Below are 25,447 nucleotides of genomic sequence, written 5' to 3'. Positions count from 1 at the left end.
TCCTAAAAAAATATTATTAAAATACAAATAGGATTGAAGATCAAGTGGAAAATAGATTAATAATCCAAGGCAAGAATATTTAGTAGTTTGAAGATTGGTAGTCAACTTAGTATATACTTTTTGCCTATGACCCAATATTAAAAGTTATAAATAATTAGTTGATAATTTAACTTAATATGAGAATTTTGATTCTTGAAAGTCATCAAGTTTCCAGTAGGAGTATGCATGTCATGTAATTAGTTTTATATATGAAGAATCGAGTTATTGGTTTAATAATAATAATTGATTTAAGCCTTTGGTTTTTATTTATTTATTTATTAATTTAGGTCAAACACAAATGACAGATATTTGTTGAGATATTAGGAATGTTTTCCGTATATCATTCTTTCCTTATATTATTTAGTGTTGAGGTATTAGGAATGTTTAAATATTAAGAAAGTTGAGATATTAAGAATATTGAGATATTAGGAATATTGAGATATTAGGAAAGTTGAGATATTAGGATATTAGTTGTTATTTCCTTATATCATTCTTTCCTTGTATCATTCCTTCCCATTCTTATAATGGTGATTACCTTCTATATATACTCTGTACATGAACGAATGAAAGTATGAATGAAAAAAACTACCATTTATCAATTTGAAGATGGTATCAGAGTCATGGAACTGAAATCCTGGATATTTTGTCGCTATGGTAGTCCGACAACGATCATCCATCCTAAGACAAGCCCTAATATTGATAAGTCAACCTTCAAATGCACTCACTGCAATAAGATTGATCCCACCAATCTGGATATCCCACAATTTCAAAGCAACGACTCTTGGTATGACCAGGAAAACAATGAGGAATCGAGGGTTTGAACCATGGACCTTTAGATCATGTTTAGGCTATCAACACTTTGTTATTAATGATAATAATCGTGATCAACGGAAGAAGGATTCCAAGAAAACCTCAATTGCAATTGTTGCCGAAATAAAAACAGAGGCTAATGTTGCTGAGAAAGCCTCTGCATTGGTAGCCGCTACAGATCATGGTGGTAAGTTTTTAAATACTTTTACACCTATTATTAATAGTGCATGGATAATTGATTCTGGTGTTACAGATCATATGACTTTTGATTCTAGACAGGTTTCACCCCTTAGACCTTCCTCACAAAAAATTGTTTCTACAGCCAATGGTAACACAACCCCAGTCATTGGGGAAGGATCCTTAACTCTTACTGATACTTTGAATTTGGATTCTGTTTTAGTTGTTCCATCTTTAGATTACAATCTTTTGTCAGTTTCTCAAATCACCGCAGCCTTATCTTGTATTGTCATTTTTTGGCCTGAATTTTGTGTGATTAAGGACATCCAAACAAGACAGACGATTGGTTATGGTATTAAGCGGGGAAAACTCTATTACTTGGACTTGCAGTCAAAGGATTCAAATAAGTTGCAACAAGCCTTGATAGCAGATGGATCTGAGGGGGAGAAGAAAAAGTCTGAAATTTGGTTGTGGCATCGACGTCTGGGACATGCTTCCTTTGGTTATTTAAAAAAATTGTTTCCTAGTTTGTTTGCAAAGAGTGATATTTCTGGTTTTCGTTGTGATATTTGTGAATTAGTTAGAAGCCATCGTGTTTCGTTTCCGTTAATTTTAAACAAAAGTCCGTTTCCTTTTATGGTTATACATTCTGATGTTTGGGGCTCATCCAAAGTCCCAACTTTGAGTGGCTCACGTTGGTTTGTTACTTTTATTGATGATTGTACCAGAATGACATGGCTATGCTTAATGAAGACCAAAGATGAAGTGAACTTGTTGTTTTCAAAATTTTCATAAAATGATTGAAACTCAGTACAATGCAAAGGTTCGGGTTCTGCGTAGTGATAATGGTGGAGAATATCAAAGTTCTGATCTTCAAAAGTATTTGGAAGGACATGACATCATTCATCAGACTACTTGTTCCAATACACCCCAGCAAAATGGAGTCGCTGAACGGAAAAATCAACACTTGTTAGAGGTTGTTCGTGTTTCCTTGATAGCAGCAAAAACATCGATATCTTATTGGGAAAAAGCAATCACATCTGCCGCATACTTGATCAATCGAGTACCTTCCAGCTCAATTAACTTCCAAACACCTCTTCAAGCTCTTACTAATGTCGTAGTTGCCCCAACTGTCCCAAATCTACCTCCTCATATTTTTGGTTGTGTGGCATTTGTGCATCTACACAAACACCAACGCACCAAGTTAACTTCCCATGCATTACAATGTGTGTTTGTTGAATATGCATTGCACAAAAAGGGATATCGATGTTACCATTCTCCAACTCGACAAATGTATATTACAATGGATGTGGTGTTTCATGAAGATTCGATGTATTTTTCATCTGAGTCTGAACTTCAGGGGGAGTACCATAAGGAAATTCAGACTCTCGATTATGATTATCATATCTCTGAGGAGAATGAATCTGGACAATCTGAACTAGTGAACCAAGAAGCGGGTGAGTTGGATATGAGTGGTCAACAATTTGGGTCCGAAGATGTCTTCACTGAAATACCAAACCAATCGTCGTCTGTTGAAGGTGTTCTTAATTTGGAACCTGATCCATTCATGAAACGGTTACCACACCGTCATAATAGAGGTATTCCTAAACCCACATATGAACCTGAATTGTCTACCAAAGTCAAATATCTCATGAGCAACTATGTGTCTAACCATCGTTTGTCTGAATCAAATAAATCATTTGTTAATCAATTATCTACTGTAACTATTCCTAACAGTGTGCAGGAAGCCTTAGCTGATCCAAGGTGGAAAGCAGCCATGAATAAAGAGATGAAATCATTGCAGAAGAATGAAACATGGGAACTCGTAGAATGTCCACCAGGAAAGAAGCCAGTTGGGTGTCGTTGGATCTATACTGTGAAGTACAAGGCAGATGGTAGTATTGAACGATTTAAAGCAAGACTAGTAGCAAAAGGGTACACTCAAACTTATGGAATTGACTACACAGAGACATTTGCACCTGTAGCTAAGATCAACACAGTTTGAGTATTACTGTCTTTAGCTGCAAACCTAGATTGACCATTACAACAGTTCGATGTGAAAAATGTCTTTCTGCATGGCGAGTTATCTGAAGAAGTATATATGGATCTTCCACCAGGATGCATGGTGTCAGAAAAGCAATGTTAGAAGGTGTGCAAATTGAAGAAGTCATTGTATGGGTTGAAGCAATCCCCGAGAGCATGGTTTGGAAGGTTCACAAAGTCAATGAGAGTTTTTGGCTATGGTCAAAGTAATTCAGATCACACTTTGTTCCTGAAAAAGCAACATGGTAAGATTACCACACTCATCGTATATGTGGATGATATGGTAGTTACAGGAAATGATCCTGAAGAAAGAAAAACTCTGCAAAATTATCTATCTAGAGAATTCGAAATGAAAGATCTAGGTCCTCTGAAATACTTTCTTGGGATTGAAGTTTCTCGATCAAGTGAAGGAATTTTTCTGTCTCAAAGAAAGTATGCCTTAGATTTTTTACAGGAGACTGGAATGTCGGGATGTCAACCTGTCAATACACCAATAGAAGAAGGTCTGAAATTGTGTGTTGAACCTAATCAAGTATCAACCGATAAGAGAAGATACCAGAGACTTGTGGGGAGATTAATGTACTTAGCTCATACAAGACCAGATCTTGCTTATGCATTGAGTGTAGTGAGTCAATACATGCATAATCCTGGAGAGCAACATATGAATGCAGTTATGCGTATTTTGAGGTATTTGAACAATGCTCTTGGGAAGGGAATTTTGTTCACTAAAAATGTTAATCATCATAGTATAGAAGTATATACTGATGCTGATTGGGCCGGTGCAGTGGATGATAGGCGATCTACATCTGGTTACTTTACCTTTGTAGGTGGTAATCTTGTGACATGGAAAAGTAAGAAGCGGAATGTCATCGCTCGTTCAAGTGCAGAAGCAGAATTTAGAGGTATGACTCTAGGACTTTGTGAGGCATTATGGCTAAGACTTCTCTTACAGGATTTAGGTTACTTATCTAGGCAACCAATCCGATTGTTTTGTGACAATAAAGCCGCATGTGACATTGCTCATAATCCAGTACAACATGATCGTACAAAGCATGTCGAGGTGGATAGATTCTTCATTAAGGAAAAGTTGGATGATAAGATTGTGGAATTGCCTAAGATTCGATCAGAAGATCAATTGGTCGATATCCTCACCAAAGCTGTCTCAAGTCAAGTGTTCTCAAAATTTTTAGACAAGTTGGGCATGTGTGACATCTATGCACCAACTTGAGGAGGAGTGTTGAGATATTAGGAATGCTTTTCGTATATCATTCTTTCCTTATATTATTTAGTGTTGAGATATTAGGAATGTTTAAATATTAGGAAAGTTGAGATATTAAGAATATTAAATATTAGGAATATTGAGATATTAGGAAAGTTGAGATATTAGGATATTAATTGTTATTTCCTTATATCATTCTTTCCTTGTATCATTCCTTCCCATTCTTAGAATGGTGATTACCCTCTATATATACTCTGTACATGAACGAATGAAAGTATGAATGAAAAAAACTACCATTTATCAATTTGAAGAATATTGTGGACCAAAAAGTTCAAATAATGATATTATAATATATTGCAATTAAATTACATCATTACAATTAATTAATTTTGGATTATATCGTTACTAGACTTAATGACTAATTTTATGAATTATTCTAGTCATACTGACTTAATGACTAATTTTATTAATTATTTTAGTCATATTGACGAGGTGTTTGATAAACCAACTTAATAACTTAATTTAAGTTATTAAATATATTTGATAATATGATTTAAAGTAAAAAACAACTTTAAGTAATAAATAAAAATAATTAACTTATTCTTAAATTCATATTTTTATTTTACTTTTTAATCTTTATTTGTTCTAATGATCTCCATGATCTCTTTTACTATTTTATGACTTTCATTGTTACTCAGATTTCATTTGCTCTAGTTATAATTTATGAGGATAAATATATCAATTTGATGATTTTTAGAATAAATTTTAAATTAATTTTATCAAATAAGCTTAATACTTAAAATAATAAGTTTTAAATTAATAACATAAGTATAATTTAACTTAAAATTAATTTAAGTCATTAAGTAATAAGTATTAAGTTTTATCTAACACTCCTTAGGTGTTTGGTAAACCAACTTAATTACTTAAAATGATTTAATAACTTAATTTAAGTTATTAAGTTAATTAAGTATGTTCGATAAAATAATTTAATAATATGATTTAAAGTAAAAAATAATTTTAAGTAGTAAATAAAAATAATTAAGTCAATATTTTTATTTTACTTTTTTTACCTTTATTTGTCCTAATTACCTTTACAGTCTTTTTTGCTACTCCACTACACCTACATTATTATTCGACCTCTTTTATCTTAATTATAATTTATGAGAATAAATATATTAATTTGAAAATTTAGAATAAATTTTAAGTTAATTTTATTAAATAAATTAATACTTAAAATAAGAAATAAATAATTAATTTTAAGTTGACAACTTAAATATAATTTAATTTAAAATCAATTTAAGTTATTAAATTTTACCAAACATCCTAAGTAGATTAATCATAAAAATAAAAAATCTTAAATTTTATATATACATTAATTCGAATTGGTTTATGTTTATTTGGAAAAAAAATTATTTTTTAATTAGAAAATAGTAATAATTTTTATATAAGATATACGAATTTTTAAAATTTTATGTTGAATAAATAATAGTTTTAATTTTAAAAATAATTTTTAATAATAAAAAGTAAATTTATATATTTTATATCAAATGTGCTACTTTTATATAAAAGTTTTTTATGATATATTATTTTTATATTTTATTTAATATAATTTATATTTCCAAAAATAATAATTTATATTTTGGAATTTGTTTTATAAATTTGTAAACTATTTCATAAGCTAGTAATATAATAAGGTGATATCGCGCCAAGTTCATATCGCATGCAAAATCCCGATCCGAACGGCGTCGTTTCTCCCTAAAACGATCTCGCTAGGTCAAAACGACGTCGTTTTCTGGTAGACTCTACAGGACTGATTCCAGCTTTTAAAGGCGATGTCGCTTCGTCCGAACAGAGGCACAATTCAACCGGGAGACAGGCTGGAAGTGGAAGGTTGTGGAAATGGGGAGGATACAGGTCTAAAACAACACGAGCATTTTCAAAACGGTGTCGTTTTCACTGCAAACTAAAAGGTATAAAAGAGTCGACCTCATCATCTTCATCCACACCCCTTGTCGTCTACAACCTGTGGCGGTGATTCTAGATTCTCCTGCAACAATGGCTCGATCCCTCTCCCAAACCCTAGCCCTAACCCTAACGCGTCTCAGCCATCCTTCTCTCCACCGCTCTTCGTCGCAGCACCTCGCCTTCCGCTGCCGCTCCAACCGTCCCGAGAACAGATTTCTCACCGAGAACGGATTTCTCACCGAGCTCGATCTCGAAGCCTCCGATCCCGATCTCGAGATCCTGCGCATCCTCAAGCTCGATGACGCCATCGATCAGATTCATGTGAAGAAGGCGACGCCGGATTGGCTGCCGTTCGTTCCCGGGTCGTCGTTTTGGGTGCCGCCTCGGGGGCGGTTTTCCGGTCTGGCTGATCTAGTGGGGAAGCTGGCGTATGTCTTGTCGGAGGACGAGGCCATGTCGCTCACCACCGTCAGGGGGTGGCCGTCGTCGTCGTACTTCGTTAACGGTGAGTGATGATTAGTGTGATGTGTTTGGCTGATGAGAAAGGGAGAGAAAGGGCAGGAAATTGAAGCTAAATTACACTGGTAAATTTTAGAAATTTTTTTTTCCTACATGACAATTTTCTTTTGGTTGCTGAAATGGAAGACAGGTGGGGAATTGAGGTATGATAGCTGTTATGTCTTGTTTGGTTGCTGAGAAAGTGGAGGAAATGGTTGGTAACTTGTTAGGTTTCTTAATTTTGAAATCAAATGACCCCTATTAAAATATAATTATATAAAAAAAATGAAAATTTATGATGGTTGCTATGTTTTATTTGATTGCTCAGAAAGTAGAGGAAATAATGAGAAGTTTTAATTTTTTTTTTCTTTAGGTTAGTGAACTAGATTGGGAAAGATTTTGGACCTTTTTTTATGTTGGGTTTGCTGGGCTATAGAATTTAGGTGAGAGGTTGGAAATTTCCTATTTAATCATAATGATCTAGAGAGAGGAGAGGGAATTGAACGTATGAGTCTCAAAAACGAAAATTTCAAGTTGAATGAACCAATTGTTGTTTTTTTCTTTTCTTTTTGTTTTTTAATAATTTGGAAATCAAAATATCTTCATTCACAAAATCTAGGGCCTGCTTCGAACCTGTTTTTAATAACGGAAAACTAAAAACACATTTGGCAAATTTTGGAACAATAATTTGGAAATTAAAATATCATCATTCACATACAGTGTCTTGGCATGTAGAAGGCTGAGAAAACTATTTTTCTGATTTGTGTTTCTAAACAAAATTGTCCCTAAAAATAACTAAGAATTGTATTTAAAACTGTTTTCAAAAGAACTGTGTTTGAAAATGTTGCTGAACATGCTCTTTGTTTCTTGTATTTTCCTCAATGCACCATGGAAAATATCGAAGAAAGAAACGTTGAGATTTTCAATTTCAGATGGTTTTCATTGTTGGGGACCTGATCACTGTTATCTTCATTACTGATCAATTAGTCTTATTTTTTCATGTGACCTTGGTTTTCAACAAATGATAAAATCGCCTCTCAAAACGGAATGTGTTTGTGTTTTCTTGGTTTCCCAATTATGAAAACTCTAGCATTAAAAAATTTCTTTTCTTTTCTTTTCTTTTCCCTCAATTTTCTTGGCCATCAAATGGAGCATTTTTGCTTTAGATTGTTCTGTTTTAGACTTTTAGGTGGTTTTTCTTCCTCATTTGATTGTGGAGAAGAAAAATATATTAAAATATTAAGTGTGGTGTTCAATCTCCGTATCCTTCTTCATTCTCCCAGCAACCAAAATGGACTGTCTGGGCTTTGGTTCATTTTGCTGTAAACTGTTTTGATGGTGTATTTGGATTAGAAGTTCGATTTTTTTTTAGGATGTTCATGGGTGGTTATCACTCATCTGTGTCAGCATTTACAAATCTCTTTGAATTTGAGAGGAATATGTTCCAAAGTACATTTGTCATGGGGCCTATTTGTTCACATTGTTATGCTGTTGGCTGGGAAGTAAATGTTTTTCATTTTGAACAGGACTTAGCAATCAAATTCAATCTCTGATATTGTGTGTTTGAATGTGTTGGGTTATTCGATTAATTAGATTTGGAAAAGTTATTTCTCTTTTATGAATATAATACGTTTACATGCTACCCTATATCTTGCCTAATTGATTTTCCTCTTTGTTATAAGAAAGCTACCTTATATTGTTTTACCCCTAACCATTCATTCTCTATTGGTAATTCGGCAATTGGTCTGGCCCAGTTTGTAGTGATTGTTTAATATTTTGCCTGGTAGCTAGTTGGTGCTTTGGGTAGATCTCTCTGGCTTATCCTTATGTCCCAAAAATTTAAGATCTAGTCATCTCTGTTAGAAAATGGGAGGAATAATGTTTCCCTAATCTCAATATGTGGGAAGAAGCATATTCGAAATCACTTACATTTTCTTTTCCATTTTAATTGCAGGTGCATCTCCACATTCAGAGGTGGAGACAACCTCCAATAATGCATCCCAGTCTGAAGACGAGGAAGGCTGAGCCACATCATGAAACTAGCAGGGTGAGTGAGGTTCGGTCTTAATATTAACTTTGCTAATTGCATATTTGTTTCCTTTAACTGGTGGTGGAATCAGTGAAGTGATAAGAAATAAGATACATTAGATAAAACTTATTAAAATAAAAATAAAAAATCGAGGTCTCTTTGTTCTGTGTGCATGTGCTGATGTGCCTCCCAAGTAAAAAACTTGCAACTAGTGGTTCCCAAGTTAACACACCTACATCTAAGAAACTAGGTTTATGAGATCATTCCCAACAATCTAATTTGACCATGTTTCCTTCCTAACAAACATTTTAGGAAAGCAAGAAAATGACGAAGATCCAAAACCAAAATTCCATTATATAGTGATTTTTGTTAGCACAAACAATCCCCTATTTGGTGCTTACCTAGTGCTTGGGGCAGCCCTCAATCCCTCGTGTCTAGTTGATCATAGATGGTGGGGTAGCTGATATTCACTTAATAGTTAATACACTACTCAATCCCTGTTAGTTTCCTAGAATCTCTACTTGCTAGGGGTTGACATATCCATAGAGGTGAAGCTTACAGTAAAGCATACCTATATGGTATAACTTTTTGCCTTTGTAAATCTCAGATGCATGATTTATGTGTTTGTTTGATTCATGGGAGGCATACATCAATGATGGGACTTTCCTGATGGCACTCTTTGTTTTCTAGGGCTCACCATTCATTCCTTCTTTGCCATTCCACCGAAGCTACAATCAGTTTGGAAACAGTTTTCCATCTTTCGTAATAGAAAATATTTTTCTAACTCAGAAAACCCATTTTGGCAAACTGGATGTTTTTTAGAATAACTTCGAGATGTTTTCAATTGTTTTTTTTTAGAATGTTCCGAGTAATTATTGAAAATTTTAAAGAGTACTTTAAAAAGTTGTCGCATTATACCGTGCATAATTTTGCTATTGAAAACAATTGAGAACTGTTTTTGAAACCATTGCCAAAGAGGCTCTTAATCTCGTAGCATAAATAGTTGAAATCTTATAATCAACAATTTAACCATTCTTGTCTAAAGGTTTGACTCATGGGATTTTGCAGGTTCACCAAAGCTTGTAAATTCCATGTAGAAGAAGGATTTAAAAAGAAGAAGAAGAAGAAGAAGAAAATCTATGAGCAGAAAGAACGGGTGGATGGATCAGGGGAGGAGGTGTACATATATGCAAGCTGGTTGGCAAGGCAGAAATAATTTCTTTGTAAATTCCACTGCCAGAAAATCTGATGTATTATCCATTTTCTTTTTCATGTTTTAAAAAAAGAAAAGGCAATAACAGGGTTTCTGAATTTCCTCTTCTTTGGTAACTTAGGGTACAGATATTCAATCGATGAAAATCAAGAAAAGAAAAAAAAATTGTTACGAAAAATGATTTAATCACGTGTGTTTTTTAGTATGGAAAATAGAAGGCAAAAAATGGTGAAATATAATTTAAATTAATATAATATTTATATATTTAAATTATTTAATTTTTATATAAAAATATTAAAATAAATTAAATAAATTTAAAATAATATATAAAAATAATTTATTGATATCGGTTGACTCTAATAAAGACTAGGGCGATTGGGGCCCATTGGGTTATTTATTTTATGTATGTAGATGTATTTTAAAGCCGACAGAATATATAAGAGGGTGCATGGGGACTGATCAAGATTCGTAAAGTTTGCAAGAGGGGGTGAATGTGAATGCGTATTGATTTTTCAATACACGTTCCCAGAAGAGCAAGAGTTTAATTCATGCTCAGACTTACAACTTATAGTGTTAAAAACATCGTAGAATCAATGAATTCCCAACAGTTTACAGTACAAGCGAATAATTGATTATCAGCTGAAAACGAAAACGTGTATAGGGAGAACAGTCATTTCCATGACTAAAAACATTTAAGAATGGAATACAGGTATAGGAATTTTCCAAACCTCACATTCCTGGCTGTGTGGTTGGAGCCAAAAGATCATGCCGGTATCTCAAATGCTATACAGAGGAAGAAAAATGACTCATCCAGCTTCCGTGCCGAGTTGCTCCGTTTTTTAGATGCCACATTCTTGACCATCACCAACCCACCTGAAAGAGGAATCTGGAGGAAATATGAGTGGGAGTTACAGAGAGCGTACATGCAAGGAATCAATCCAGATGATGTGTCGGGTTCTTTCCTTTCTTCGTGGAGAAGAATAAGTTTTTGGTTGTGAGGCTCACAAATAAAGTTAAACTCCAACAATATTGGAGTGTTTTTGAACCAATAATAACTGGGTCAGGTATCTTGACAGCATCTCTGAAAGACATGGAGAGAATAGCATTTTTAAAAGACAGATATGGAGAGAATAATGGTCCATTACAAAGGTGTCTTGATAGCGTTTTTGAAGGACATGGAGAGAATAGCCGTTTGAAAAGACAGATATGGAGAGAGTTTTGAGACAGAGGAAGAACCAGAGAGACGAGAGACCTATGAGAAACATGTTTCTCTTTGGTTCTCTAGGTGTTAGTGAAAAAGGTATACGGAGTTCTGGACACAGAGAGAAGGGAAGAGAATAATGAGTTCTGGACACAGAGGGGGAGAGAATAATGAACATTACAACACCGGTATCTCTTTAAGAGAGAGATCTACGAGAAGCATGTTTCTTCTTGTTAGTCCTCCAACTGTTAGCGGGGAAAGGTATGAAGAGTTTTTGAAGCAAGATAGTTTTAAATTTTCTTCGGGTTCTTTTCAAAATGTTTTTAATTTTCCAAATACTGTGGAGGAGCTTCAAAAACAGGTTTCATGGGAGGCAAGTCAGCCACCTAAAATTAAGGCCCTGTTTTTTAAAACATTTTTCTATTCTATAGAACAAGGCCCTCTCCCCATTTCCTTCCCACAACAAAAGGAGAAAATGAGGCGAACTATGAGAAGGTACAAAAGTAGTATGCACAAATAGCATGGAAGCCCAATTGAAAATCTCGACGGTTATAATAGAAGATAGAGTGAAAAATTATCTTAAAAGGAAAATGAAAAAGAGTAAAGCAATGGAAAGAAAGGGGAAAGGAAAATTAGTAGATGAATCAGCCTACCTGAAAACCCAATGGGATGCATATAATTTCAGCTTTAATAAAGTCCCAACATTCTCAGCTCTGTCACATGGCTAGGGTCGAGTTCAGGGACATCCTTATTAACTTCTCGGTCCTCAACCACATACTCCTGACATTACAAAATCATCAAATCCATCAAATATGAGACTTTAAAGGGTCAATGCTCCAAATTTAATGAATTAAACATTTAGAATACTGGTCTAAGCATTAAGAACCCTTCCATAATTTTCATATCTTAATGGTTATTACTTATATATGTGTGAAAAATCAGTACCCCATGTTCACTCAACTAATTTCCCACCTTCATGAAAGAACACTTGAAATCTAAAAAATTAAAACAAAAATCAATCAGAAGAACAACATCCCTTCAATGCAACTTTCAGTTAATTTGAATTTGAGTCAGTTTTACTAGGGATGCTTTTATAGATTTTTATATCCTTTAAGGATTAGATGCAGAACCTTTGTTAGTTCTTGTTTGGCTAGAACATGGTAATGGCGCTCATTGATTCTCTGTCCACAAATAATGGCTATGAAGAAACCATAGAGCAAACCCACCAAGACAATAGCTAAAACTGCACAATTAAACAAAATAAATAAATGAAGTTGTGACAATTTTATAAAATGAAGGCATTAAACTAATGAGCAGACAATAAAGAAAATAGTTATTCATGCTTAGGCATGAGATAGTCCGAGTGGAAATGACATTAAGATCAGCAAGAACATTGCACTGGAATTGGGATGGAATCGATAAAGTAGAGATGAAGTATTATATGATGGCATATGTTATGTAACTATCAAATAAAACGACAAGTGCTATTGCATGGTTATAGCCTTGTGGTTTAAGATATCAGCCAACACCAAGAAATATGGCTAATTTCAGTATTAACGAAGTCTAATTAGAATTATGCTGCTGCACAAATGAATAAAATATCTAAGGCAGGTTTTTCAAGTAACAGATGATACCTTAGTGGAAAAACAAGCATACACTTAAGCATTTACATCCAACAACAATAAGATTTTATACTCCAAAGAAAAGGGTTTTGAATGGTATTCTTTGAGGGATACAGAAATCACAATTTCAAGATGATTCTCAGCTTGAAACAAGGTGTAAGTTTAGTTGGACAGGTAATTGGAAAAACAAAACTTCTAAAATAGGACAATAAGCTTGGCCTTTATATCAGTCACTCTAGAAGAAATGAGTGCATCATATATATGTGCCTGTGTGCGTTTGTGTGTGGATCTTAAGTAAACAATCGGAAGAAAGCGGATTAGATGGTTTGATCATTTAGTGGAAGCCATTAAGCATGTGACTGCAGATATGGAGCACCATGACTCAAGTTGGAGGCATCATCATCACAAAGCCAAAGAAAACGTTAAAGAAGAGGATAGGGTTGTGCAAAATGGCATGATAATATGGACCTAAATAGAGCAATGAAAAAGAAAATACTTAGTTTTAGCCAACCCAAATAGTTGGATTAGGCTTTTCTTGAATATTCTGTGGCAACCCTTTTGCTAGAATTCCTTGGAGGATATGTAATACTGGGGAGCTTATCCTGGAATCACAGGAAAGAGATTGCCACAGGCTGCTGGACCTCTATGACTCTACCCAATTAGGCATCCTCAGGAAACCTGGGCCAGATGGATATTAAGGGAACTATTGAGTCAGGAGATTTTTTTTTCCATATTCTATAGGCTGGCAAGGATAGAATGGGGATTTGAGCATTATTAGAGGGAATGGTAGGAGCAGCTGCCTTATGAGTTTAGTAACATCCTCATTGAAGGGCACTATTCAGGTGTTCTCCATTGTGTCAACATGGGAACACTGGTCCTAGGCATCATGAACATTGGACAAGGAAGATCTTAGTTCCCTCTAGGGAATAAATGCCTCCACTAATTGGTGCCAATGTTGGCTAGTCAGGAGGCTAAGGGGTTGGTGAAGAGGGATACTCGAACTCTTGCTCTGAATCATGATTGTAAAATCACCCATTTGGCAACATTCTAGATGATTGATGCAGGGATAAAGTTCTGGTGAGCAACAGATCGATCCATGTTTCTTAAAGCACATTTTCATCAAAACAAACTAATTCTTTCTTCAGCTTTAATTGTTTATCTGCAACCCAGAAACACAAAACTAAATAAATAAACAAAAGTGAAAAATAAAAATTAAGACTTCATAAACCCTAATAGACATATTTGACAAACAATGCAATTGAATTTTTAACAAATATAAATCAGGTGTTCACAATCATGCAATGGTTTCACACACACTCATGGACATACAAGATGGTTTAGTTGTCAGCCAGGTAAAGCTTACCAGCCATCGTATAAAAGCCATATGGGTGTTCATCATAACCAAACATTTCTCTTAGTTCCTCTCCATAAAATTTGTACACCAGCACACCCAAGAATGCCACAATCTGTCAAAGTATACATTCAAAAATATTCATCAAAGATCGATTGTAACAGGGAAATATTACTACAAGTAAAGGTACAAGGGAAAATTTAAAGGGCTAAAGTTTTCTTGTAAACATGGTTGTCTAGTAAATGTATTTGGCTCAGAGAAAAGCAGTTTCTGTAACTGTCGAGCCCTTTGGACTCTGCACTGAAACTGCCAATCTTTATTAATGAGAAATTTCGGAGATATTTAAGAAAGAGGAAGAAGTAAAGGTACAAGGGGAAAATTAATGGGCTGAAGTTGTCTTGTAAACATAGTTGTCAAGTAAATATATTTGATTTGGTGAGAAGCAGTTGCTGTAATTGCCTATCTTTATTAAGAAGAAGAAGAACAACAACAACAACAAGAAAAGCCCAAGTAAGAACCTTATCACATACATGGAAACTTATGCAAGCATCAATTTGTATCAAAGCAGGTTTAAGAAATCACAGTGGCAGCAAGGTGTTAGATGAAGAAGAAGAAGGAGAAACAGAAGGAGAAGCAGAAGTATCACATCCATTGAAACTTCTGCAAGCATAAATTTGTATCAAAACAGGTTTATGAAATAACAGTGGCAGCAAGATATGGTCATAGTCAAGAGGTCCAGGTAACCAAAGCAGGTTTAAGAAATCACAGTGGAAGCAAGGCATGGCCAAAGTCAAGGGGCCCAAGTAAGAACCTGGCAAATGAAGGAAGACTCTAATGAACTTTAAATGAGATAGAAGGGTTTTTGAGCATTTGATACATCAACAGAATTCTGAAGTAATGATAAACATGATTCAAAATGTTCTCACAAAACCAGTGTAATGGTAAGTTGAAAGAAATCTGAAAAGAGGCTTAAGTAGTTGACATTTTCATAGCAAATTCATCTCTAAATAAATTGAGAATAAATGTCAATCTTTAATGAGAATTTAGCAGAAGATATTAGATCAATGGTTAAACATTTTTCTATTTTTACGGATTTTATAAGAAGATAAGAAATAAATTATTTGATTATCACAGAACATTATGGCTAAATTTTTATTTAAATGGTTAGGCTTTATAAAATGCAAGGATCCATCATCTTTCAATCATAAATGGGATTATGACTGCTACTAGTACTGCATTACAACAGTTGATTGTGAAGAGGGCAACCAAGCTGATGGGGTAGGATCTTTGGGGAAAAGAGTGCTACAAGGCCCTAACAGAAAGTCTTCAAGATTAACTCTTTAAATTCATGATTGAAATGCTGATGCATGGATCGCAGAAAAGGCACTTAGAAAATGTGTATTTTTTTATCAGAACAAAGATGAATTATTATTGATAAAAGAAAGAGAGAAGGATGAGAGATCCTTCTCATAGAATACAAAACCTGATCAAAGTAAGAGTAGACTCCTCCACTATACAAAACTTGATCAAAATGTGTATTACCACTGCCAAGAAAACCGCATTGCTATTTTAGGCCAGATCATACAAGAAAAGGGGACAATCAATGGCTCACATGCTTAACATCACAATGGGTATCTCTGCAGCTTCCACATAAGGATAGCTTAAAATGTTTTAGATGCAGCATAATCTTAGACACTTTTGATCTGACAAAGAGAGTGGCTCTGCTGACCCATAGCAATTGACATGGTAGTCCCCAAACTTTAGGAAATATTTAAACCTAATGACTTTTTTAATATAGATAAGACTGATCCATTTTATGCCAGTGCCTCTGGCTGAGTGATTGCTCTAAGAATTTGAAAGCCAAAAAGTAATTGGATTTGCTTGATGATTATATTTGCTTGCAATGTGTAAAGAGAAGAATAGCTGTCACCTGTCTACAATGACTCTTTTGCAAAGCCAAAACGCTTCAAAGAAAACTGGTGAGGATATTGGGATTTTATTACAATGAAAGAAAGAAAGGGTGAACAACAGGCTTGTCATTTCAGATAGGATCAACACTTCTATAGTTTAAATATGGTTCATAATGTATTAAAACACCAGTCAACTTATATAATTTTTTTCAAAGAACAAGTAAAGAAGCTTGACAACAGGACAGACTGCCTACAACAAACTCCAATAAATAGATGAATTGGCTGAGATGCCCACATAACCATCCAACAATACCAATAGAAGAAATAACAAAAACATATCACACATTAGTAAACACATCTAAGAATTTCACAACATAACATTAGCATATTAGATGTGCAAAAACTGGATGCCATGAATGGTAATTTTTTATTAGTCAGGCTAATGAGATGAAAAGCTGATCCAAGGAGTTAGGATTAAGTCTTTATTCAGTTCTTGAGGCTAACATTACCGATAACTGCCCAGATAGAATCCATCTGGTCAACTTCTAAATAGTATCAAAGATAACAAATAGCGTGAAATATTAACATACCAGCTGAACGATGACAAAAATGAATGCATGGTCTCTGGCAACAAGTAACTGAAATTTCAATCTCAACCACCAGCGATCAGGTGGGACATTTGCACGTAATATAAACACTGCACGGCACTCTGTACAGTGAGCAAAAGCAAAGCCCTCCTGCAATGAGGAAATACATAAATGTGTAAGAATCCTCCCAACCAAAAAAATGAGATTCTTGTTTTCAAATGAGTATAATTATAGGGTAATGTTACTACAGTTTGAACACAAAATTAGGTTAAAACTGATGGAAAGATCGACCTCATTTTTGCAATCTTATGATTCCAAAAAATAGCATTAAAAAAAATTAAGCTGTAAGTCAAGCACCAGTGAGAGCAGAAAAGAAACAAGCATTCACCTTAGTTGACCTCCAATTGTCGAGACATGACCTGTGGACATACTTTTGGGTCCCTCTGCAATGGCATGGCGCAATCAAGTCTTCTCCTGAAAATAAATAAACAAATGCATCAACAAAAATAGATTGAAGAAATACTGATTCATGGTTAAGTATATCAGCCACAAGTTGCTTGATTCATATTAATGAAGACCATCATGCTTTCTTCTCAAAGAAACAAGATGCACCACCTCAACTTGTGATATGGAAACTCAAGAAATAAAAAGATACCGAGCATGATGGGTAGTAAGACCTCCAATATCAAGACATATGCGGCATTGTGGTTGGTCTGCATTCACCAAAGCACAATTTTCATCTGTGTCAAGATTTTCCAAGTCCCCATCAACTATGGAACAATCAACTTCCACAGTTCTAATTTCACATGAAGTTGAAGATTCCTCTAATCTTTGCTCAATGTTGGATTGACATAAGATAGGTTCTGTTTCAGAACCATCTTCTGTCTGACGATCATTTGATACTAATTGCATCGCGAAGAATGCCGAATCAACATGAAACCACAAAAATCAACAACAGAGCTATTACTCTTCCCTACCATTTCAACATAAAGTGAGAATCCTGCAAAGCAAGGGAAATGTGGACCAATCAGGAAACAGGACCCACAATGAATATCAGTAGTCCTCACTCATAAGAACTCATAGGCAAATTGTCAACTACCTAGGTTACCAAACCGTATACGAACATATAAATACATTGATCAAACGATACTAAAATATCAAGTGATAAAATTTTCTATTTCTGTACTTAAAACTATGATCTATATCCAATAATAGCTCTAACCCTGAGGGAGTTCAACACTCAAATGCGTAACTCATTCACTTGAGTATCCTAAAACACAGAAAGTATATATAACTATATAAGATACTGAACTAGAAAAAACTGTATCTGTATGGTCCACTAGATCTCCAACCAACACAGTAGATACCAACTAGGATTTGATTAAAAGAATATTGTTTTGCCAATCCAGTCTATATAAGGCCATATGGCCCACGTCCACTTCTAAATCATCAAATCTCTAGTCAACAAATAAATAACAAATTAATTTCATAATAACCACACAGAAGTACAAAAGTAATAGCATTAAACCAAAAGAAACATGAGATAATATAGAATTATCATTTTTATAGACAAAGTGGAAGTCATAAAAAGTTAAACAAAAGCCTAGGGTAGCATTAAATTCTCAATGAAATCTTTTTCCTTTTTCTTTTGCTAGGCAACTCTCAATGAAATGAGTAAAGCACTAGCTCCCACCAAGAGTGCAAAAACAAAAACTTAATGCACACCTTTAGTCTAACAAGTAACAACTGAAAACTCCATCCCCTTCAAAGGCCCTTCTATTTTGGGTTTTTCTAGAAACATCAAACAAGTCTCAGTCACACTAATTTCCAAACTTTCCACTGCCCCTTCCCAACAAAATTGTCACACCAACAAACCCCTCATGTGAAAAGGCATCACCCATGATATTCCAAAAACAGAGGGAAAAAAAAAAGTGCCAAAAAGTCTAGCCACCTCAAAATGGAGAAGAATATGGTACACAAACCTCTTGAGCTTCCAACATAAATGACACCAATTCACCAGAGTCCCACCCTTCCACACCAACAGATCAAAAGCAAGATTTGGAACAACCCCCCAGGCCTAGGTTCCCAAAGCATCTAACTCACACATTCAAGACCATAATAATTGCTATTAGAAGACCTTAGTTAACCAAAAAGTATCTCACAACCTATAACACTCATAGAAGTATTGTAAGCTCATCCATGGAATTGAAGGAAGCAAGAAAAGATGTGAGACTTTTGCATAGTGTTCTGGCCAGATTCGTATCATGTTTACCCTAAAAATACCTCAAGACTTGGTTCTGCTCTTCCTTGAAGCCTGGGACACTCCCAGATAGCCTCTTTTCCCCTAGGCTCTGAACTATGCATAGGACACTCCCATGCCAATTACAATTTTGAGATTAGTAGACAGACTATCACATTCCATCAACAACCCCGGCAAAGTGTAAACCCACTTCCACTAGCCCTCACCAAAACCAACCCCAGAGGAAAAGATCCAATTAAAAAAAAAAAAAAAATGTCCAACCTCCATTACTATTTGCATAAAACCATGTGATCTCAACATTTATGAATAAGAACTGAAAGAATCATTTGTTCAGAATAAACCCCAGTTGCAGTCTAGTAGCCAAAACAAATTGAGAAGAGAAACAGAATGAAGAAGCTGTACAGCTCCAAGGAAGCACTGATGTGTGTGTGTGTAAATGTGGTTATGCATACACACAGATACATGCATATTATATTCTAATGCACTACAATGAAGAGGCCATCATCATTAAACCCCTCTCACCTCCTGCAACTCAATACTATCAAACACACTAAAACCCACTTCTTTTCATCTACTTCCAATTCATCCCAAAACAGTGAATTTTATATCACTCAGATTAAACCCAATCACAGACAGTGTTTTCAATTTATTCATCAAAATATACATATTTTGATAGTTACCCAAATCCAAAACCACCCAATAAATCACTTAAACAATAAGAAATTAATTCAACGTCCACATTACAATATCAAACTTACAAATTCATCATACACAAACAACTCCTCATACAAATCGTCACGAATTTTTCACGAGAAACATAAAGAATCAATAATCAAGAAAAAGGTCCAATCTCCTGAGAATTGCCAACAAAATTGAAGATTCCAAAACCAGAAAGAGAACCAACCGAATCAACAACTGACCTGAATCTCAACAGCCGGTGAAGATCTTCATTGGATTTGAATTCCACGGACATTGCAAAAGAGTTCTAGGGTTAGCAAAACTCGATGAGAAAATTGGAGTCTGGAGAGAGAAAATGGCAGAGAAAAATTTTGGAAAAATGAAAATTGAAGAAAATCTGGTGTTAATGTCGAAGAAAGTGTTATTGCCAGGACATTTTTACTACTTCCAGGAGCTTCCAAGGCGTGTGACTGAACAGTCCCGGACCAACTCCCGCGGAAGCAACAGAATCGGGTCTGGCAATAGCTCTACGATCGACAAGCTAACATGCTGGTTATACAAATTAGAGAAAGCCCAACCGTATGAACCCAGGTAAGCAGAAATGCCTTGTAAAGAACACTAGAGTTCCACGTGTCTTAATACAATTGGATTTCCTCGTTAAATGGCTGTCACTTGAAAACCTTCTCCTTTTTAACATAGCTTTCTATATATTATTATCACAGAAGACGATAGGATTTGAATAATGATACGACGTCGTTTTGGATGGATTTGTTCCCTTGGCCTGTAGGAGTCAAACTCAACTAATTATTATCTGTCCCAAATCCACCTCTAAAAGACAATTTAATATATGATTAGGGCGGGGGCCACCTAAAATTAATTATATGGCAATTACCTGTAAAATCATTTGGGTTTGGTTTGGTTTGTATTCATGCAAAAGAAATACAAGTATTATAATTATCTTATAATATGTAATGAACTTTTAAAATTTACATCGACCAATAAGGACATTACTTGAAACAACTAATAAATACAATTTTTCGTATTATCGATGATAACGAATGATTACAACACAGAATAACTCGAGATTTTATAACGTGTTAAATATATCATATTAGTAAGCCAGCCTAGACATAATTATCATATTATGATATATCGTTGACCGATTAATGAATGTAATACATAAAGATTTCTCGTTATCATTATTTATTATTAGAAAAAACCAAAAAAATTTATTAAACAAAATATATGCTTTCGTGTTTCTCGTGATAAAAGTTAAATTTTCCAATTTATTGGAGGCTACAACAAAATTATTGTAAACAATAATTGAAGAATTTATAAATTTTTGCTGTGTGGAATTAATATCCCGAAATTATTAAAATAGATCATTATTTTAATATGTATCATAAATTATTAATGCATGTTTCTTTAATCATGAATTGATATCGATACATTGGAATAGTAATGTTCTAGAAGAAATCTAAAACAAAACATTTTTATTCCAAGGCTATAAATATAATAAAGCATTTATTATTATTCTATACCTCCAATAACATAGCTTCAAGATGTCATTTATTATAATTAATAAAATTTAATATGATTTTAATTAGAGATTATTGTTGATATCTTGTTTTGCAAGGTTCATGTTGACTAATCTTGGTATACCACGTGTCTAATATGTGACATGTAAGCTTTATCATAGCACGACCAATTATAGAATATCACAAGTCTTAAAACTTAGTCGTATATATTTAAGAGCACTCTCTATTCATATGACACTTGACCCACCTTTCCCCGTTTACCTTCGATGCATGGACAAGTTCATGTTCTTCTCATATGGCATTTATGTAATAGCCCTACATGATTTAGGCACGATGTTGATCTCCAAATACATACTCGAATTACCAAATGCCCATAGAATGTGGATGTCAAGAAGGTCTCTCCTACTCTACCTCTTGGTTAACATGACACTATAGCATCTCAAATAGTTTTTTTCATTATAGTTATAGAAAGGATATTTCCTTTAGAATGCTTATGGCTAAATGATTGATCTCTTATACCTCTCTCGAAAGTGTCACCCTTAACATACTGTATGAATGCTAATACATGTGTTTGAGCCTTAGAATTCAAGATGGGCCTAACATGTTTCTTGATGGTGGAGTTGTCTCTCACATATCTTAGGACTAGTTTAAGGGTCTTATTGTGATGGTTAGAATTGGAGATTCGTCGAGGTGGGATTGACACGTATCAAACCCATCTCAATCGTAATGAGTGAGAGAATGAGTTTCTATATCTTTGTAATTTATGTCATCTCCAAGGGCTTCGATGTAATGATTAATTGATTATTGTAGAAGCTACTATTAAGATATTATGTTTTCATATTGTTTGTTAGCAATTTTATTCCCTTTCATTATGACATTCAATCAACCTGTGTGTTACAAGTAAGTTTGAAAAGGTTTGTATAAAGGCAAGTTAGTATTTGAAAAGGTATGAATTTTATTAAATTCTTAAAAATTGAACTAAAAAGTTTTAATTTTATTTTTAGGAAAACATGGACACTCAAGTGCCAACCAAAACACTTAAGCGATGGTTGAGTATGCTCAAGCACTAAATCCAGATTCTAACAGTTCATCATTTTGGAAAATTGAGATTTTTTTTTTTTTTAATGGAAAATTTCGTTTTAGACCTTTAAGTCCTTAGGCTTATATATACTCTTTTTAAATGTGTTTGAAGGGGTGGATGCTCCCATTGAAAAAAAAAAAAAAAAAACTCTAACTACCCTATCATTCCTAAAAGCTCTTGTCAATTTATTTAATCGAATTTTGGGTGTGCTAGAAGAACTTGCATCCCCTCAAAAGCTAAGATAAATCCACTAGAGCACTTGAGGTGTTGTGTCACGATGTGGATTACGATAGAGGTGTTTGAGAGTAAATCTTAGGTAGTGTTTGCTAGGTAAAACTGTGTATCATGATCTCGTACAATGGAGTTTTGATATGGGGTCTTAGACCCTATAGTTTTTTATTTCCATAATTGGTATGAACATTTTATTTCCACAATTGGTGTGAAAGTGTTCCATGCAAAATAAAATAAAAATTAAAAAATTAAAAAACCTCTTTTCTCATTTGTGTTGGATTGCTATTAGTCATTCCTAGTTTCTTACGGGGGTTAATTGAATTAAAAAAAAAGATTAATTCATTCTCAAAGGATTAATTAGATTAAAAGTTTCAACTCTTATATGGAGGAAAATGTAAATCATCTTCTTATTCATTGTACAATGACTAGTGTGTTGTGGGGGATGGTTCTTAGCCTGTTTGGAGCCCAGTGGGTCTTTCCAGAAACTGTAAATGAGGTGATTATCAGCTGGAAGGGTTTTTTTTGTGGGCAAGAAGAGGAAGAGAATTTGGAGATTCATACCGTTATTTATTTTTTGGACGGTGTGGAAAGAAAGGAATAGATTAGCATTTAGGGGGAGAGGGGAGTTAGCTATACAGAAAATTAAATACTATTTTGTTTGTAATATGTGGGGGTGGGCAAAGTTGTATAATGGTGCGGAGTCTCGCTTCCTTATAGGTTTCTTGGAGTGGCTAGCCTCCAGTTGAGGGCTGGTGGTTTTTTGTTTGTTTTTTGGTCCTTTGATGTGAGGTCGTCGTCGCCTCGTATACTCCCTGTATACTTTGCGGCGTTTGCCCTTGCTAATATATGTGTGTTTACTTATCGAAAAAAAAAAAGTTTCAACTCTTATATCAAAATCTTTGAAAATTACTCATTTACCCCCTTTGGGTCTTATCCTACCAGAAATTTGGTTTTCCAACTACCATTTTGGAGCATTATAAAAAGGACTCAATTTTTCACTAAAATAAGAAGGGTTTTTCTATTCTTCTAGATTCTCTAATTGTTCTTTTGTCACTCTCTTTAACCGCCTTTCTCCTCTAATTGTTTCACTCTTTACTCAAACTTTCAACATCCCACTAATCGAGATAAAAACCTAAGGATAATTGTTGTTAGAAAGGTAGCCAATTTGGTTTCCCCTAGTAGGAAAGAAAAATAAAATAAAATAAAAGACTTCTCAAAAAGATTGTTAGCTTGAAGTTGAAGCAAATACTATACTTTGAAATAATAATAATTTTGGTTCAATGAAAGTTTACTTACATAGAAAAAGGCTTCTTGCATGGGCTAAATTATAGCTTTTACTTTAAGCCACACTTGGACTTTATATTAAGTTTTTTTTTATTTCTTGGAGAGTAAAAACGTTTTTCCTTTTGTTATTATTATTATTTTTTTTTATAAAATTATCCATGAACATTTAGGTTGTGCTTGGTTTAGAAAGAAAAAAAATGTTAATGAAAATGATTTTATCATATTTGATTGTCCTATATATTGGTGCTCGACCAACAACGTCTTTTCTAGATAGCTTCCTCTAAGGAAATGGTAAGAGTACCTGCAACAAGGAGTGTCTGAATGATTTTTTCAAGCACGCCCCGCCAATGCTTAAGTTAGTAGAGAAAAGAGACGGGCAAGAATTGTTTTGGAAACTTGTGTCATACCTGGGTTTTGATAGTTGGTAGTTATTTATCATAGCCAAGATGTAATGCTTCCCTAGTGCCTTAATAGCTTTCAATGCCAATAATTTGGCTTGTCGAATAACGACTTTTGGGTTTTAGGCGTTTATGTTCATGAATAGTCTGAATATAACGGTTACAACATTCAACATTTTGGTACTTAACGCTTGCCACATAACAATAAATGGTGCTCGGATAACGTTTATCCAACCAAGTGCCAAAACGGGAAAGGATCCACACCACATGGGAAAGATATCATAATAGATGGATGCGAGAACCCCATACTATAAAAAATACGAAAGAAAATGAAATATAATTAAGATTAATTATAAATTTATACATTTTCAAATTATTTAATCTTTATATCAAAAAAATTAAAATAAGTTTAAAATAACATATAAAAATAATTTATTAACTTTAAATTTATTTTTTATTTCCCTTTATTTTTTCTTTTCTTCAATTTTGTCTCTCTATTTTATTTTTCTCGCATTTTTCTTCAAATTTTCTAGGAATCAAATGTAGTCTTATTAAATTCAAAATTTTTAATTTTCAAAAGTCAACTCAAATGCAATCCAAAAAAATAAAGAAATAGTATAAATTTAATTATTTTCTTTAGTAATACGCAATAATTGCATTTTGATAAACTATTAAAATAATGAAAAAGACATAAATTAAAGTAATATTACATAATATTTTATTAAAAATATTTTTAAAAATTAATATAATTTGACAAAGAAATTCCAAAATGGATCTCTTGTGATTCATGCCCAAGACAAATATACCCAACTGCATTAAAGCAAATATAAGACTATACCTCTTTTCTCAACAACCTTAAGGATGGGAAAACAATGAAATATCACCTCCTCCAAGGTTTTTTCACTTAGATTTATAGTTTTTCTATTGATTTTTTTTTCTTTTTCACAAAATATTATAGATATTTTTTTCTTTTAATTGTTTTCACTTGTTATCTAGGTTTAAAAAATAATTATACAATTATCGAGAATGATTAAAAAAAATAATATATAAAAACTATTTTTTAAAACATATTTAAAAACATAGAAAACATGTTAAAATTCTTGAACAAACTTTTATTTTACATAATATCAAATAGTAGTTTTTTAAATTTGTTTTTAGAAACTATTTTTTTGAATTGTTTTTGAAAACAATTCTCAAATAGAGCCTTAAGAATGAGAATTTGCTAGCAATTAGGAACGGATAACAAGAGTTTTCTAGTAGTCAAGGGGAAAAAAAAAGATCTTTTTAGTAGTCGAAGGGAAGCGTGAAGATTT

The 25,447-nt window shown here is 33.8% G+C and overlaps 2 protein-coding genes and 1 non-coding gene across 6 annotated transcripts; 2 read left to right on the top strand and 1 right to left on the bottom strand.

Moving 5' to 3' along the window:
- Positions 1-6,141: 6,141 nt before the first annotated feature.
- Positions 6,142-10,109, top strand: LOC117922596. 2 transcript variants are annotated; one of them, XM_034840758.1, is made up of 3 exons: positions 6,142-6,758; positions 8,706-8,807; positions 9,849-10,109. In XM_034840758.1, exons 1-2 carry the CDS (start codon positions 6,344-6,346, stop codon positions 8,774-8,776), a joined length of 486 nt encoding a protein of 161 aa, XP_034696649.1. In that variant the 5' UTR covers positions 6,142-6,343; the 3' UTR covers positions 8,777-8,807; positions 9,849-10,109. The 2 variants fall into 2 exon arrangements, with proteins under 2 accessions (XP_034696649.1, XP_034696648.1); XM_034840757.1 differs by having other exon boundaries at positions 6,143-6,758; positions 8,706-8,798.
- On the top strand, positions 9,381-9,486 carry LOC117922796. The gene has a single exon (XR_004652555.1). It is a non-coding gene; the product is annotated as a small nucleolar RNA snoR83 (small nucleolar RNA).
- Positions 10,110-10,467: 358 nt separating the features above from the next.
- Positions 10,468-20,081, bottom strand: LOC117921427 (E3 ubiquitin-protein ligase MARCHF1). 3 transcript variants are annotated; one of them, XM_034839270.1, is made up of 8 exons: positions 19,845-20,080; positions 17,342-17,664; positions 17,053-17,138; positions 16,668-16,814; positions 14,180-14,282; positions 12,325-12,437; positions 11,848-11,974; positions 10,468-10,879 (listed from the first exon to the last, which is right to left on the bottom strand). In XM_034839270.1, exons 2-7 carry the CDS (start codon positions 17,574-17,576, stop codon positions 11,882-11,884), a joined length of 777 nt encoding a protein of 258 aa, XP_034695161.1. In that variant the 5' UTR covers positions 17,577-17,664; positions 19,845-20,080; the 3' UTR covers positions 10,468-10,879; positions 11,848-11,881. The 3 variants fall into 3 exon arrangements, with proteins under 3 accessions (XP_034695161.1, XP_034695160.1, XP_034695162.1); XM_034839269.1 differs by having other exon boundaries at positions 10,468-10,866; XM_034839271.1 differs by lacking the exon at positions 10,468-10,879 and adding an exon at positions 10,886-11,074 and having other exon boundaries at positions 19,845-20,081.
- Between the last annotated feature and the right edge of the window lie 5,366 nt (positions 20,082-25,447).

The sequence above is a fragment of the Vitis riparia genome, chromosome 9 (assembly GCF_004353265.1).
Source record: "Vitis riparia cultivar Riparia Gloire de Montpellier isolate 1030 chromosome 9, EGFV_Vit.rip_1.0, whole genome shotgun sequence".
NCBI classification, from domain to species: Eukaryota; Viridiplantae; Streptophyta; class Magnoliopsida; order Vitales; family Vitaceae; genus Vitis; species Vitis riparia.
The sequence above is the reverse complement of the archived record's forward strand: the minus strand, read 5'-3'. Positions and strand labels throughout refer to the sequence as shown.

What these genes read in the sequence shown, in the direction of transcription:
- LOC117922596 (XM_034840758.1), top strand. Translation starts at nt 6,344, where the DNA reads ATGGCTCGATCCCTCTCCCAAACCCTAGCCCTAACCCTAACGCGTCTC. An exon ending in GTCGTCGTACTTCGTTAACG is followed by an intron (nt 6,759 to 8,705) that starts GTGAGTGATGAT and finishes TTTTAATTGCAG; the next exon opens with GTGCATCTCCACATTCAGAG.
- LOC117921427 (XM_034839271.1), bottom strand. Translation starts at nt 17,576, where the DNA reads ATGCAATTAGTATCAAATGATCGTCAGACAGAAGATGGTTCTGAAACA. An exon ending in CATATGTCTTGATATTGGAG is followed by an intron (nt 17,139 to 17,341) that starts GTCTTACTACCC and finishes ATTTATTTTCAG; the next exon opens with GAGAAGACTTGATTGCGCCA. An exon ending in TGGCTTTTATACGATGGCTG is followed by an intron (nt 12,438 to 14,179) that starts GTAAGCTTTACC and finishes TTAATTGTGCAG; the next exon opens with TTTTAGCTATTGTCTTGGTG.